The following is a 17485-nucleotide window of genomic DNA, read 5'->3' on the forward strand; positions in this document are numbered from 1 at the left end:
ACACCTGCTTGCTATGTAGTTATTTTGTTTTTCAGCAATAGTGTGCACCCTCAATTTACGTAGAAAAAGAAGCTCAGGGAAAAATCTCTAGATGGAAAAATCTCCATACAAGTGTTTTTTCTTTCTTTTTTCTACTTGTTACTTTGCACTTTTTGTTAGAAAATGTTTATATACGATTCATTCAAGTTTTATTACAGTATCTAATATTTGAATACTTAATTTATATGATCTAAATATTCTTACAAATTTAAAGATTTTGTCATTTGGAAGCGTGTAGGCCTTCTTGCATTAAATTTAAATTGAATAAATGTATGCATTTAGCAGATGCTTTTATCCAAAGCGACTTACAGTGCATTCAAACTAACATTTTTTACCTAACAAGTTCCCTGGGAATCAAACCCACAACCTTTAGCGCTGCTAATGCAATTCTCTACCACTGAGCCACAAGAACACTAAACTTAAACTTAAGCTGTTACTTTATTATTATATATTCAGTGGCATAAAATGGTCTTTAAAAATGACAATTATATTGCTTGTTGCAAATATTCTGGGGCAATATATCACACAACAAAAAGTTGTTATCATGAGGCCTATTTTGAGTAAGGAAGTTACTCTCCTTGTCTGCTGAGTCACCTTGCTCAACCAAAAAAAAGATTCTGTGGTTTTCCTGTTTAAACCTGTAATAGGATTCTAAGTAAAACAAAACTAAACCAGATTTTCCCCTGTTGCTAAGCAGTTATAGGGTGTTCTGGTTGATAGTTGTTTTCATGGTGTTTTAACACTGTGCGCAATGATACAGTCAGAAGACTTTACAATCCACAAATCGCCATCATCAACCATGGATTTACTGTAGCAACACTGAGTTTTATCTGAATGCACCGGGGGTCTGAGAGTAACGCACTTCCGATTCTCTTTATGTATGTACTGTACTTGTGGAAGAATTGACAATAAAGCAGACTTGACTTTACTTGAATGCACCATGGTATTGTGGTAGAAATGTGGGATATTCATATCAAATTGTATTATGTTTTTAATGTAGACGTATTAAATGTATCAAAAGAGTAATGGAATATAATTACAGTATATTTTGGGATTAAGTTATAGCATTTGCGCACTAAAAGTATTTTGTTTCTGTTTTTCATACAAATACCTAGAAACCTTATAATAACATTTTTATATCATGGTATTGAGGTGCTATATGTGTGGTTTTAACTGTGGTTATCATAACCTAATTGTATGTTACTATGGAAGACCAATGGTTAATTTTAAACTGAAACAAACAAAAACCCTTCTGTAATAATGAGAACCCATGTGCAGTTTTATTTATAATAAACATAAACTAAATACAAACTAAACAAATACTATGCTTGGCTTGACACGGAATAAACAAACGTGAAATCGAAATTGACAGAGTTATGACCAAAATAGATTAACTTTTTAAGACTAGTCTAAGCAGTTTATGCAACCAGTTGCTAGTTGTTTTTAAGGTGTTTTGAGTGGTTTATAGTGTGTTGTTTCTAGGGTGTTCTTGGTGGTTGCTAGGTGATTGCTTAATGGCCAGATTCTTAGTATTGAGCTCTGTAGATGTGGCTTGGGGTCCTTAAAGGGATATGCCATTGACTTCCATAGAAGGAAAATAAAATACTATGGAAGTCAATGGCAACCAGCAACTGTTTGATAACCAGCAATCTTCAAAATATCTTCTTTTATGTTCAACATAAGAAAGCAACTCATACAGCTTTGGAACAACATGAGGGTGAGTAAATGATGACAGAATTTTCATTTCTGGGTGAACTGTCACTTAAATGGGATTATTTACCATCTTATTGTCCAACGGGGAATTGTCAGTTTGATCGTTATTGGTGTCAGAAGCTTCAACAGTGTGGGCTGTCATCTAGAGACTAGAGACCGTTGGTAAGTCTTGTGTAATTACAGTTCCTGTTCAGCACATCTGGCTATGAATGTGACGTTTTGCATTACTTGAGAGAAGTCTGGAGTGAATGATGTTACTGTGGTGCAACACAAGTCCAGCAAGCTTGTCCAAGCCTTGATATAAACTGGACGTAAGCCCAGTTCCCCAAATTTCGATCAATTCAGATTGATTATGCTGTAATGATTAATGTTTTACATCACCATGATGTTACAGTAGCACAAAGAACATTACCCATGTTGCCCATCATCTGAGTTCAGAGCGTTCAGCTATTGAGTCACACATAAAAGATACTACCTTATTCCTAGACGTGCTTCCTAGACAGCAATAAAATTAAATGGAGAGCAAATGGAGACTATGGCTTTAGTCTCCTGATGTTTCTCAAAAAGAACCTAGGAATCTCATACTGTATGTTTCTCCTCTAGAGTTTCAGAACAATGCATTAAACTGTGCTCCAGTCAGGTAAGATACCACATTCGAAAGAATTCTTATGTAGTCAAACATTCTTCATCTGCCCAATACCTCAAATTTTCTCAGCTACCGTGTGCTATACATAGGACTGGTGTGATGTGATGTTGACTGAAGAAATGTGTCAACTTGAAGTGGTTTCGATTTTCCCACGGGTGATATATTTAAATGGCAAGCTGTGGGCAGGACTTCTTTTAACTTCTTTACATTTGAGAGAGCTGACGAAACATGGAGCAAGAGACCTCAGGGTAGTGCCATGATTAATTTTTGACATGAAAACGAGGCTGTGAGGGACTGAATAAACAGTGTGTTAAGTGGATTTTACACTGATTGTTCAGCTGACAAACGTCTTTCTGAAAAAACTGTTAGGAAACACCATAAAACAGTTTTGAAAGTTGTGAGTTGTGAAAATGACATGATCTATGACCTTTTGTAAAGACTACAAGTCTATCCCTCACAGCCCCATTTTCATCAGTGTTAAATTTAACAGGTGTCTAACCTGATTAAAGTGTTAGTTGTCCTGTTTATCCCTTTATGTGTAAAACCTTTTTTAATTATCAAAAAATGAAAGAGCAACTTCAAAGCAATAAAAAATTCCTCTAGGCTTTTCCAAATACAAGACCTGTGTTTATAATGCCAGACGCTTCACTGACTCCTCAGTGAAGAACTAGTAAATGTTTAGGAGTAGCTTTACACTAATAAGCATAAGCCCTGCAGGCGATGAAATTCTGAGGAAAGCATGTCTCAATCTCTCGCACTCACAGGCAAGTGTAGGTAACGTCTGCTACATACCACGAAACTAGCTGCCCAACAGAAAGCAGAAACCTCAGACTGCGCATTGTTTCATGTTTTGACTGTCTTGTTAATGACTCCGAAGTTCGAGTTGAATCTAATGCCTGAACGTTTGTTTGTGCCACTCGAAGAATGACTTTGCAAACAGGCAATGGCACTGCGATGGTTATGGATGTTAGCACCGTGGAGAGGAGGTTGGAACCCACGCTCAAAGTCACCCGGACAAGGTAGAGCTGCAAGGACTTGTGGGAGATGATAAACGGGGATGTATACTGGAAGAGCTGGATTACATCTACTGTATGGAAACTTCTTCCAGAAGATGTTTGATCAATCAATGATATCTTCTCACTTACACTCTTTCTATTTTTACTTCCCTCGTTTGCTGAGTGATATTCACTGATGATCTCATAGACATCGCTCTTGGGACGGCGCTGTTAGTGGCTTTGGAAAATATTGAGCCCATTTATGGTTCCTTAGAAATGGAGTAAGAGGAGATTATGAGAAGTATCAGTTTAGTGGACTGGAAATGAGATCCAGGGTTTTGGTTTTGGGTGTTAGTGCATGTTGTTAAGAAAGCTCACAACTTTCTGGAAATGTACTTGTTGGAAGCTCAGATCTAACTAATAGTTTACTAAACTAAACTTCTCTTCAGCTCTAGAGGAGGAACGACATGTTCGAGCCAATGATCGCGACTACAATGAGAGGTTCAGTTATGCTGTAAGTCTTATAAATGTCAAGTGTGTTATGACTGCTCATGTTTTACTATTAGAACAAATCTTAATGATTTCATCTTGCGATGGCCCGTTTTTAATTTTTTTATTTTAAATAATCATTGGTCTTGTTTGTGAAATACTGTATAAGCAGAATGTATTTATCAATGAATCATCGTATGTGGATGGATTTACATTAATGTGCAGATGGATTTGTTCTGTTCTTGTTTTGTGAACAAGGACATTTGAATTTTAAATTTCACGTTTGGGGTCAGAAAGATTTTTTATTAAAAGAAATTAACAAAATTGGTCAAAAGTGACTTAAAAGACTTATAATGTAACAAAAAAATTATTTTTCAATTAAATGCTGTTCTTTTGAACTTCCTATTCATCAAAGAAAAAAAATTATTATGGTTTCCACAATAATATTAGGCAGCACAACTGTTTTCAAAATTGATAATAATAATAATATATATTTCTTGAGTAGTAAATTGTCATAGTATTATGATTACTGAAAGATTGTGTGACACTGAAGACTGTAGTAATGATGCTGAAAAGTTAATTCACAGGAATAAATGACATTTGAAATATACTGAAATAGAAAACACTTATTTTAAATTGTAATAATATTTAACATTATTCCTGTTTTTATTGTAGAATAAGAGATTTCTTTCAAAAAGAAAACATTTTTGACTAGTACTGTATAAAGCACTGTGGTCAACTTCTGTTGTTCTAAAAACAACATATTATATTTGTTCTGTAATAATAAGTCAGAAATATTTTTTATCTGTATAATTTTTCCCCAGGACAATCGCATCAAGACAGCAAAATACAACGTTTTCACCCTCCTGCCTATTAACTTGTTCGAGCAGTTCCAACGTTTTGCGAACGCCTACTTCCTAGTGCTGCTGATACTGCAGGTTTGCCAGCCTTTGAAGGTCACTTGTGAAATTACAAGGTCAATGTACTGAAGATGAATCTGGAGCCTCATTTATAAATTTGATCCTGAATTTCATGGATTTGGTTCTTAATTAAAAGATCAGTCAGGATCTATGAAGTCTAAAACTGAAAATGTAAATCCAAACCTGTATGAACGTCTTTGTTCTGTGGAATAGTTTGGCCATAAAATGAAAGTCAGTTGGTTTGACCCCATTGACTTTTATTATATGAACAAAACTATCCTTCATTTGTGTTTCACAGAGGCAAGAAAGTCATATAGCTTTGGAATGACATGAAAGTGAATAAATAGGGCCTTTCACACCACGGGAACCTTTTCATAGTACCAGAACTAATTGTGGAACTACCCAATTTTTGACGTTTTCGCACCGGCAGAACTGGGTGTAATTTTAGTACCGGATTTTAGGGTTTAACCAGCACAACTGGTACTAACCATGACGTAAGTAGATACTGATTGGCCAGACACATTCGAAAACTCCTTCACACACTGTGTAACATACTGTAAACATTGAGTCAACTTATTTCGCAAGTGTGATGAACAGCGACAGTTGGACGGACGCTGAAGTTCAGGCATTTGTAGCAAATGTAGTACTGCCAGTTTTTCAGATTCTTAATCCACCTTTCCGTTCTTTCAGTCGCTTTACGTATAGATCGACATTCCATGTCCATTATTGTGAAACCCGCGAGACACAACAAAAACACAGCTCTGATCACAGCGTCCTCCATCCTCCTGTTGTTAACATTGTTCTTCTTTCTGTTTCCGTTGTTGAACGCCGCGTTGAAATGACTTCGCTGTCAACCGGCTTACGTCACTTCCTAGTACACTCTGTCGGTGTGAATACAACCCTTTAAATCGTACTGGGAAATACTTTGCGCAACTTCATCCCAGTACTTTAGTACTGTACATTTAGTTCTGGAACTAAAGCGGTGCAAAAGGCCCTGATGATGACAGAATTGACATTTTTTGAGGGATGAACTGGCACTTTAATGTTGCACTACACTAATACTCTGTTGTGTGTTCTAGTTAATCCCAGAAATCTCCTCTCTTTCGTGGTTCACCACCATTGTGCCTTTGGTGTTGGTGTTGGCTATCACAGCTGTCAAAGATGCTACCGATGACTATGTGAGGATCTATTCTCGTCCTGTTGATCTTTCTGTCTCTGAATACTGAATTTACAAAAACAGGCCACTGTCTGTGGGCTGCTGGAAGTAAGCTGAACTGATGTTTGCTGTGATTGATCTGTTTTGGATTTCAGTTCCGCCATAAAAGTGATCAACAAGTCAACACCCGGCAGTCTCAGGTACTCATCAAAGGAAAGTAAGTGCATTTATGCCACGTATCAGCATTTTCTTCTGTATCTCTTGCTGATGAGATACAGTTATTGAACTACAGATGCTTTAAGAGATGTTTGGGAAATGAAAAAGGATTTGTGACGGGACAAACATATTCTGTTTCAGATTGCAGAATGAGAAATGGATGAATGTACGAGTGGGTGATATCATCAAACTTGAGAACAATCAGTTTGTTGCTGTAAGTTTGAATCTTTTCCTAATATACTACAACCAAACAGGCCAACTTTAATATAGCTTAACTAATAAATATTGAAGAAATGGCAGTCACATCATGCACGTTGTACTAACCACAATCCAAAGAATCAAACAATATCATAAATATCAGTCCAAAGGTTGTGAGCTGATTTAACCCTAATGTACAATCTATTTGTCAAAAACTGCTCTGATACTGATTCATTTCAATAGGTGAAAACATTGTCAGGTTCTAGATTCTAGAATTTCTTGATGGATGTCTTTAAGGTCAAACTCATTAGTTTCGGTTCCATTAGTTATTTATTTTGGGATTAATTATAATGATAAAAGCTGGTCTAAAAATCATTTTTATTATATATTTTTTAATGAATTAATTTACTTATGTTTATAAATTTTGTATTAATTCATTAATATATGTACAGTATGTATGTATTTGTGTATGTACTTACTTACCTCGAACAACAAATTAGGAATGTACCAGTTTAAAATAAAATTCTGGTTGATACAGTAAGCCAATAATTATTTTCATGCTATGGCCTATAACTGATAAAGTATACTATTACTATTTTTGTCTTCATAATTTGATAATAAAACACAAAAAAAAATTAAAAAAATAAAAGTCCATCCATAAATATGTAATATAACCCACCCCACCCAAAAAAATAAAATAAAAATCTGGAAAGGCACAAAAGAATTTGTATGAATACAATTTTAGATTTTTTTTTTGTGGTTTTGTTTATTCTTAAAAAAAATCTTTCATTCTTTCCTTCCTTTTTTTTCTTCTTTTTTTACATTTGAAGTACATTTGACGCTCCCCAGTGGGCCCCTGGTTGAAAGATTAACTGTTATAAGCAGAAATGTAATTATAAAAATGTTTAGTCTTGGAAAGGTAAATCTTAAAATTGCTATCAGTAATGTTCAGACCTTCCCAAACCACTGCAACAAGTTTCACCAAATTCACCAAACCTCTTATCATATATGGTTCTTTGGCTGCCATCAACAACCAGCCTGGAGCTGAATAAAAAAAAAGTGTTCAAAATTTAGTCCCTAAATATAACAACCATACCATAACTGATGCATTTAGATGATCCCAGTATGACTCGCATTATCTGTGACTTCAGCAGTTGAAAGCACTGTATGGTGAAGAATTATCTGTTGTAGATTCATCTAGTTTTACATGACTTTGAGGGTCTCCTGTCTCTGCTGTCTCCAGGCTGACCTTCTCCTCCTCTCTAGCAGTGAGCCCTATGGACTGTGCTATATCGAGACTGCAGAGCTTGATGGGTGAGAAGTTTACTAATATCTCCTGCCTCACTCATTTCAACATCCAGCACACACATCTCAGATTTGATTTTGTGACTGTATGGCAGCGAGAGCCTGACGTGAACATGAGCTTCTTTCCAACAGAGAGACCAACCTGAAGGTGCGCCAAGCCTTGACTGTGACCTCAGACCTCGGGGACGATGTTGCGAAGCTTGCAGACTTCAATGGTAAAGCTTTTATTCAAACACACGATTAGTGCATCATCAACAGAAATGAACTTGAGTCAACATGAGTAAACCTAAACACTCACTGCATCCGTCACATTGATCAGATTGATCTCTGTTGCTCTGTCTCGTGGACCCTCTGGTATGCTTGAGCATATCTTTCGAAGCTGTCAAGGAGCATTTGTAATGAGAGATGTTAAAATTAATGTAGAGTATAGCAGCTGCATTCTTCAAATTGGACAAATAAAGTTTTTGTTGGTTGATTTTGCTAGTGCTTCTGCTTAGGGTTTGAACACACTCATCCTACATTGCTAGTGCTATAAACATGAATGATAGTTCAAATTATGTGGCTTATTAATGGTTGTTATTACTTTAGGGAGAGGACTTACAATTTTAGCATGGAGAACAATAAAATCACTGTAAAATATCTTAATAGCAGAATATATAGAGACTTTTGGTGGACTTGTTTTTTTATTTTTAACTAAATTAACCACTTGGAACTAGTGTTATTTTAATAATATAATGTTATAGTATTTAATAATGTTTTAAATAAGCTTTTTATATTATATTTTTGTTTTTTATTCTATTTATTTATTTTTAAGAACTGGGGGTAAAATTTGCAATGTAGCTGTCATTATTATTTTTATTATATATTTTTGTTTTTGTAAAAATGTTTCTGTTTAGTTTAAACTTATTTTTATTTGAGTTTTAGTTTCAGTAATTTTAGTACTTTAACTTTAAATTACATTTATTTATTCAAATGTATTTCTCAAAATTATTTACACTTATTTTATTTTAGTTAGTTGCTAAGGTAATGTTTAAAATGTGTATTTTTTTTACATTGTAATTTTTTTGTACATTTGCACATTTTTAAATCTATTTTTTTATTTAAGGCTTAGTTTTAGTAATTTTAGCATTTTCCTTTCTTTTTTTCTATTTTAATTAGTTGCCAATGCAACATTTCACATTTTTATATTTTTTAATTTTATTTTACTTCAGATTTATTTCATTTCATTTATTTTATTTTAATTTTTTTTTTTACTTTTGTTTAGTAAACAATAACAACAGCGTCTAAACATCCTAGTAACACCATAGCAACCCCCTGCAACACCTTAACAACTGCATTTTATCACCGTGCAGGCCTAGTTTTTAAAATGTTTTTCATGTAATATTTATATTTTATTTTATTTCAGCTTTAATTAACGAAAATTATGAGTAAACATTTTTTTGTTAATAATAATAACAACATCCTAGCAACACCTTAGCGCGACTGTATGTCAACATCTTGGAGAACACTGCATAAAAATGTAACATATAATGCTGTTGGGCTTTTAATGCTTTGACGTATTTATAAAACGCATTTTTTTAATGTATCTAAAACAGAGTAGTTGCTACACTAAGTGGTTCTTTTTGTTGAAATGATGACCTTTCGCGCACAGATAATCTTCAGCGAGTTGTTATCGGCTAGCTGGTTTGCGTTTAAACGCATCGTCAGTTTTTTCAGCTGGCGTACCAACAGGTGTAAATGTCAGCGTAAATGCATGTAACAATGAAAACCCGAAGCTATCGATGAACCCAAAATAACTGAACACTATTTGCGTCAGCTTCATCTTCCAGTTACGTGTTGTCTATGAACATGTCTCAAGGGGAAGTCATCTGCGAGCCGCCCAACAACAAACTGGACAAGTTCACAGGGACTCTGTACTGGAAAGATAACAAGTACCCACTGGACAACGAGAAGATGCTCCTGAGAGGCTGCGTTCTCCGTAACACAGAGTGGTGTTTCGGCTTGGTTATCTTCGCAGGTACATCTCTTCAATTTTCCTCCGTTAATTGTCCTCGCAGAATGGCATTTTCACGGACGATTGCACGGAGCTGTCTTGAGTAGATGCTCCTCAGAGACATGTTGAATGCCTCGTCTATAATTAACGTTATTAACCATGCTCAGCATTATCTGTCCTGAGATGAGCTTCCTTCTGTGAGTCTTCTGGGTTTTCTGTTTCTCCGTTAGGACTTCAAACCAAGCTGATGCAAAACTGTGGGAGGACGAAGTTCAAACGGACCAGCATTGATAAACTGATGAACACCTTAGTTCTGTGGGTGAGTGTGTGAGCGGCATGCTGGGAATGATCGACATGTTGCATCTCACTTACTCATGCCGCTAGCTTTTCAAAAGGGCAGTTCATGTTGTTATTGTAAAGGGTTTGAAATATTTCTTGTTTTTTTCCAGATCTTTGGATTTCTCATTTGTATGGGGATCATATTAGCTATTGGAAACACTATTTGGGAGCAGAAAGTAGGCAGCCACTTTTGGGAGTATCTTCAGTGGAAGGAACTCACCATTAATGCATTCTTCTCTGGCTTCCTGACCTTCTGGTCCTACATTATCATCCTTAACACTGTCGTACCCATCTCACTATATGTTAGGTAGGTCAGATTACACAGTGTGGTGGCAAGCTAGTTTGATTCAGGACCTACTGTAGATTTCACATTCTGACCATCAAGTGGCAACCCAATATAATTTGCTTAAAAAAATGTTGATGAAAAAATTCCCTTAAATCAGAGATTGAATATGTGCTATTTATGGAAACCCATTTCCACCACATAAGAAAAAAACAAGCTGTGGTAAATCATAATGGTTAATAACTTAAAAAGTAAAAAACATGACTTTTTGATGTCACAATTATGGCTCTTTATGTCATAAGTTCTGCTTTTTATCTTATAATTATGATTTAACCTCTCATCATTTCAACTTTTCATCTGATAATTATGACTTTGTGCATCAAAATGATGATATTGTGACAAAAGTCTATTATGAAATTTGTAATTATTACAGTAGATAAAAACTCATAATTATGACATACATTTTTTTATGTAATAACCATGACTAACCAAAGTCTTATTTATTAGATAAAAAGCAATAATTGTGACTATTTATGCCATAATTATGACTTGTATCTCATGATAAAAAAAAAATTGTCACAATTTCGACCTCATATTTGACTTTTATGTCATAATTATGACTCTTTATCATATTTTTTTATTTTTATGTAATAATTTAGTTCAGTTAATATGTGATCATTTTGATCTTTATCTCATAATTGTGTCGTAGTATCTCATTATTTCATTATTCTCAATTATATAATTTACCAAAGCATGATTTTTTTCCTCATTCTTATTCTTATGTTTTTCTAATGTGCTTCCATAGGTTATGAGCCCTGAACTGCAAGGTAAAATGTTATAATTGTTAGCTTGCAAACTATTTTTTTTTTTTCATGTGTTGACTGGAAAATATATGAATAACAAAATGACAGAGAACATGTATAGAAGGGAGTGACAACAAATTTACACAACACCTTTGTATTATACACATGAATGAAAAAGAAATAACATCAATAATTTTTCAGTTCGTGATCTTTTTTTCCACTTTGCAGTTCAGGGTTTTCATAAAACACCAAATATAGTCTATAAGTCTTTGTCAATAACATGAAACTTATTATATTACAGCGTAGAAGTTTTGCGGCTGGGACATAGTTACTTTATAAACTGGGACAGACGAATGTACTACAGCCCTAAGGACACTCCTGCAGAGGCGCGGACTACCACCCTCAACGAGGAGCTGGGCCAGGTGGAGTTCATCTTCTCAGATAAAACAGGCACCCTCACCCAGAACATCATGGTGTTTAATAAGTGCTCCATCAATGGGAAGACCTACGGTACGTTCAACACTTCCTGATATACATCCACACTTATAGACTAGTGGCTATATTCATTGAAGGCTGTGCTTTTGTTTGTCTAGGTGATGTTTATGATGAGTTTGGGCATAAAGTGGATATTACAGAGGTAATGAAACCAATTGTAAATTATGTAAATTAATAATAAATCATTATTATCACAATTGAAAAAGCATGAAAAAAAATTGACACTTGTCTCTGACTCTTGCAGAAAACACCATGTGTAGATTTCTCCTTCAACCCTCTGATGGACCGGAAATTCCGTTTTCATGACAGCAGCTTGGTTGAAGCCATCAAACTAGAAGAGCCTCTGGTGCAGGAATTCTTCCGTCTGTTAGCGCTCTGCCACACCATCATGCCAGAAGAGAGAAATGAGGGTAAACTGGACTGTAAACACCTTAAATCTTTAGATCCCAGTAGCGCTTTTGTTTTACATGCAGCAGAAGAATTTGTCTGAAATGCCTGTGAAATGAATTGTTCAAGGGGAACTGGTGTATCAGGCTCAATCTCCGGATGAAGGAGCCCTGGTTACTGCTGCACGGAACTTTGGCTTCGTTTTTCGGTCCAGAACACCAGAAACCATCACTTTATATGAGATGGGTCAAGCGGTCACCTATCAGCTGCTGGCCATCTTAGACTTCAACAATGTACGGAAGAGAATGAGCGTTATTGGTAGGTTCCTATTGTATTTTTCATCTGTTATTAGTTGTATTATGGGATATTTTAAGCATGTCTTTTTATTTTAAACACGGTCACAGTCTAGTATTTTTTTCATACCTTTAATATTTCACAAAAGCTATGAATCATCCCTGGCGTATCTCTTTTTATGGGTCTGTATGCATAATTCATCCTTTCACATAAAGGAATCAATAGCTACCCTGTCTGGTGAAACTGTTTTATTGTATACTCTCAATATTCTCATTTCCTGTCTCTTCCGCAGTGAGGAACCCAAAGGGGCAGTTAAAGCTTTACTCAAAAGGAGCCGACACAGTACTCTTCGACAGGCTGGACCCGTCTAATGAAGAGCTTATGTCTACTACCTCAGAGCACCTTAATGTAAGTCTCTATTGCTAACCCATCCTTCCCTCCCCATAGTAAAACCATGTTTTTCCACATGTACTGTGGTAAAACTGTTATTTTGGATACAGTACTGTGGTAATGCAATGTTTTTTTTTTGTTTTTTATGTTGTACCATGTTGTGAGGCATTTACTCTGGTAATACCAGTTTTTTTGGGCATATACTTGAGTAATATCATGTTATTAGGATGCAGAACCATTTTAAAACTATATTTTTGCTCACATACTTTGATAATACAGTGTTATTTGGACACCGTACCATTGTAAAACCTTGTTGTTTGACATCTACCATGTAAATATCTTGTTTTTTTTCAAGTGTACTGTGGTAAAACTATGTAATTTGGATTCTGTGCCATGATAAAACTGTTGTTTGACATTTACCATGGTAATACAATGTTTCTGGATGTGATACCATGAAAAGACCATGTTTTCAGGCATTTACCATGGTTTTACCATGGTTTTTGGGTATATAATGTAGTAATATTATGTCATTTGGACGCGTTTGGTATATAATGTAGTAATATTATGTCATTTGGACGCAGTACCATGGTAAAACCATGTTATTTAAAATTTATTGTGGAAATGTCTTCTTTCCATGTGTACTGCGGTAATACTATGTTATTTGGCATTTACAATGTATGGATGTGATCCATGGTAATACCATGTTTTGGGCATGTACTGTAATAATGCCACGTTATTTTAATGCATTACTGTGTTAAAAACAATTTTGTTTGATCACCATGTTATTTAGATGTGATACAGTACCTTGGGAAAACCATGTTGTAGGGTATTTGCAATGGTAATACCAAGCTTTTTGCACATGTATAACATGGTATTTTGATGGTGTTGGACATTTAACATGGTAATACTGTGTTATTTGGATGCAATACCATAGTAAACCAATGTTTTGGGGCATTTATCATAATAACACCATGCTTTTTTTTACCATAATAATTTCATGATATTCTATATACTTTATGGAGTTTGATGGAAACCTTGGTATAGGTCCACTTTAGTCTAATTCAAGTATCAATTAAACAGGTAGTGCAGAAAGCACTAGATGAAAACACTTCACCCTTGTGCTTGACCAAGAACAGAATTTATGCATTTAGCAGACGCATTTATCCAAAGCGACTTACAGTGTATTCAGGCTATCAATTTTTACCTATCATGTGTTCCCAGGGAATCGAACCCCCAACCTTGCGCTTGATAATGCAATGCTCTACCAATTGAGCTACAGGAACACTTGTTGTCACCTTGTTACTCATGATGTGTGTAATCAACTACAATAAGTATATAAGCCATATATCGGTAGGTGAATTCTGTTAGCGAGTGCTGGATTTACAGATAATTAGGATTTATTAAGGCGAGTATTTTATTCAACATGGACACACTAAGACTTTATATGTGCCGGATGGATGTTATCAGTGCCCTGTATTTCCTGGAGTGGACCACCTTAAAGAGGCGACGTGGGACCTATGTCCATAATGCGCCATAATGCTGCTCTCTGTGAGTCGATTGCAGCTGGCAGGCCTGGAATCAGGACCGGAAGGTTTGCTGCTTTCTTCCAGTGTCACTGAAAATCGATCGTAAGCCAAAGCTCAAATCTTCTGATTTAGAATCCAAAGTTGATCAGCTATCTTCTGCAGCAGAGATGTTACTGCCTCTCCTAGCTAATGTGCAGCCTAATATGGAGCTACAAGAGAAGGATCAAGTTGAATCATGCAGGAGTAAGATGTGAAGTCAGTGGCTGCATCTGACTCACTTTTTGAAGCTACTGACTGGAGCTGAAGAGAAATTGCCTACAGATAAATCACTTCATTTTGGCAGTGTTATGGTGTCTGAGAAGTCAGGTGGGTCATCTTCAGTTGTTGCATCACTGGAAGGAATGTTAAAAGCGATGCTTGCCCACATCAATTTGGATCCACCCTCAGACAACAGTATTTTCTGAGAATGTTTTTTTTACATTGTGCACACAGAGAGCATCCTTTACTATGATTCAGTGTTAGGACTTTACATGTGTATTGGTGTCAGCATTAAAAATCTCATCAAAGGCCACACACCCTGATCAGCTGGCTCACACATTGGCTGTGATGTATGACTAAGACCAGTGGGACTTGGTAGCAGCATGCCAACTATTTAATCTAGTGTGGCACTCTTTGTGTCTCTCGATGAGGCAGTTTGTGAAAATGTGCACTACCCCAATGTTGAACAAGATGCACTGATGAGCAACTGTCCCGTACAATTCTACAGCTAGCCTTGGCCGTGTGGCCAATTCCTTGGCACACATGCTTGTAGCTTAACATTCTTCTCTGATCAAAATGTCATCTGACCCATTAGTGACAGAACTAACTCAACTCTCTTTACAAGCCAGTCACAGTGACTGTGGCACTGCTTTAGGCACTCACGTGCAAGCTTGAAGGCAGGTTTGGTAGGCTCAGTCTTCCTTACCAGAGGTAAGCATGAGGTTATTGTCAATAATGGATGACTGGCTTGTTTGTACAGCATCACCCCAGCAAGCATAGATTAAGCATGTAATCTGTTGGACCATATTATGGCTTTAGGGATTGCTGTCAATTGTGACAAATGCAAGCTTGTCCCAATGCAGATAATTTCATAGGTCTTGCTCTCAACTCTGTCACAATGTTGGCGTCTCCAACTCTGGAGAGGATAGGGTCAATTCTTAGGGCTGTAGGCCACCTTTGGGCGGGCCATTTTCAGCACTACATTTCTCTCATGAGTCTCTTGGGGAAGCTCACAGTAGTTGCTACAACGACAGTAGTATCACTGGGTTTACTTTGGTTCATGCCATTCCAGTGATGTCTTATTCAAAACCATCTGTGTCCTGTATAAAACAAACACACAAAGATAAGAATCACACATTGTTGCATGCTTGCTCTAGCACCTTGTTTGAGAGCTCCATTGGGACCTCCACCTGCATGGTGGGAAGTCATCAGGACAGATGGCAGTCTGCTAGGAAGGGGTGGAGTCTGGTGCAGAAGAGGAGTGAATGGCATTTGGAAAGTGTGAGTGAACGCCATTCTTTATCAGTGAGTGCTCCCTCACTGATTACGCAGGAGTAATGGATTCATTACATGTCTCATTGTGGCCCAATCCAGCATTTCTACCCAAGATTTTCTCCTCGCAATTTATGAACCAGTCTTATTGTGTTGGCTGCACTGGCAGAAGATCAAACTGACATATTATTGGAGCTATGTCCAGCTAGGTCTTTGAGGGCTTGCCTTGATAGGACAGCAGCTTGGCGTAAGACGGACCAATAGTTTGTTTGTTTTAGTTATGCTTGCAGATGTGCTGCACTATCCCAAATGGAGACTGACGCACTGGGTGATACAGGTAATTTCTCATGCAGACGAGTCTGCTGGGCAGTCTTCCACTAGTGCTTTCAGCACTGCCTCTCTGGTCACTCGGTATCACAAAAATGATCTAGAGGTTGAGATGACATTTTAAAGGGTTATTATAGCTGAAGATATGCCATGAGTCACGAGGTGACAAACTTGTTATAATGTTCTCGGCCAAGCGCGAGCATGAGGGGTTTTCCACTAGTGCTTTTAGCACTGCCTCTGGGGGTCTTCCACATAAGCTTCAGAATATAAAGGTTCTTGTATTTTTAAGTCTTTTATTCTGTTTGTTTGTCACTTCACTCACTGTTTTGGCTGTTGAAGAGCAGGAGATTTGTGACACTTACAGATGCAGATACACAGCATTCCACTTTACAAATTACAGCAAATGCACACCGTGAGTTGTCAGAGCGGCACAATCAATACAAACAAGTCTCATTTTCTCCTCGGCTAAAAGCTCTGTTTTAGTAGAGATGGGCTTTATTTTATTTAGATTCATTCCATTAAGGTTCTTGTAGACTATTCAGATGGAAAATACTTTACACAAACACATTTGCTGGCTCCAAGCAGTGTGTGATTCATTAATGTCTTTGCCAGCACATTATACAGCTACTTCAACAAAGGTACATCTATTACAAACACCATATGAATTTCCTCAGAAAATGTCATTTTTAGCTATGTATATTATCAGTAAAATCAACCGAGCAAACCACATTCAAAGAAAGAATAACGCATCATTATACGTAACATGGCTATTGTCTACAGCTCAAATGGTCGGTCTAAAAGCAGCTCATGGGCCGTAATTATTGTGGTACTATTATGAGACGATTTTCATCATTCATGTCTCATTTACGGCTTTCTGTGGTTCCTAAAAGGGCAATCAGACTCACGTTAATGAAGAAGCTTTGCTAGTGGGGTATAAATAGCATGCTTTTAGAAGCTTATGGATAATGACAGCAAATAGGAAGTAGATGCTTTCCCTGATTAGATCAAAGAAATGTGTTGCTTCTTATTTCGACTGAAGAAATATTTACAGCAATGACTGAATTTGTTTTCATGGTGAGAGATAAATTAATTTCCACTTTCTCTGTGGCAGGAGTTTGCTGGGGAGGGTTTGAGAACATTAGCGCTGGCGTACAAAGACCTGGATGAAGACGTGTTTGATGAATGGATGAAGAAACTGCTGTTTGCCAGCACAGCACTGGAGAACAGAGAAGAAAAACTTGGGGCTCTGTATGAAGAAATAGAGCAGGGCATGTTGGTAAATGTGATTATAAAGAAAAAAAAGGTTCTTTATTGGCATTGATAGTTCCACGAAGAACCTTCAAAATCCATGGAACCTTTTGGTTCTTTATAGTTGAAAAAGGTTCTTTAGGTTATTAAAACGATCTTCACACTAAGAAAACAATGGTTCTTTTAAGAATTG

At 36.6% G+C, this 17485-nt stretch overlaps 1 protein-coding gene across 2 annotated transcripts in view; it reads left to right on the forward strand.

Annotated features, from left to right (window-relative positions):
* The window catches only part of LOC132133409 (phospholipid-transporting ATPase ID-like), a 38384-nt gene that overhangs the window by 9807 nt on the left and 11092 nt on the right, over positions 1-17485 (forward strand). The window contains exons 1-17 of one of the 2 annotated variants that reach the window (XM_059546208.1): positions 3179-3417; positions 3843-3907; positions 4707-4820; positions 5882-5980; positions 6114-6175; positions 6316-6388; positions 7616-7686; positions 7810-7892; positions 9536-9694; positions 9901-9989; positions 10120-10316; positions 11397-11605; positions 11689-11732; positions 11835-12000; positions 12107-12295; positions 12564-12679; positions 17156-17320. In XM_059546208.1, the coding sequence (XP_059402191.1) occupies positions 3342-3417; positions 3843-3907; positions 4707-4820; positions 5882-5980; positions 6114-6175; positions 6316-6388; positions 7616-7686; positions 7810-7892; positions 9536-9694; positions 9901-9989; positions 10120-10316; positions 11397-11605; positions 11689-11732; positions 11835-12000; positions 12107-12295; positions 12564-12679; positions 17156-17320 (1977 nt within the window). In that variant the 5' untranslated portion in view covers positions 3179-3341. Of the gene's footprint in view, positions 1-3178; positions 3418-3842; positions 3908-4706; positions 4821-5881; positions 5981-6113; positions 6176-6315; positions 6389-7615; positions 7687-7809; positions 7893-9535; positions 9695-9900; positions 9990-10119; positions 10317-11396; positions 11606-11688; positions 11733-11834; positions 12001-12106; positions 12296-12563; positions 12680-17155; positions 17321-17485 lie in introns of those variants that run through there. The other variant, XM_059546207.1, reaches the window with a different exon arrangement.

This window comes from Carassius carassius, chromosome 50 (assembly GCF_963082965.1).
Source record: "Carassius carassius chromosome 50, fCarCar2.1, whole genome shotgun sequence".
NCBI lineage: Eukaryota > Metazoa > Chordata > Actinopteri > Cypriniformes > Cyprinidae > Carassius > Carassius carassius.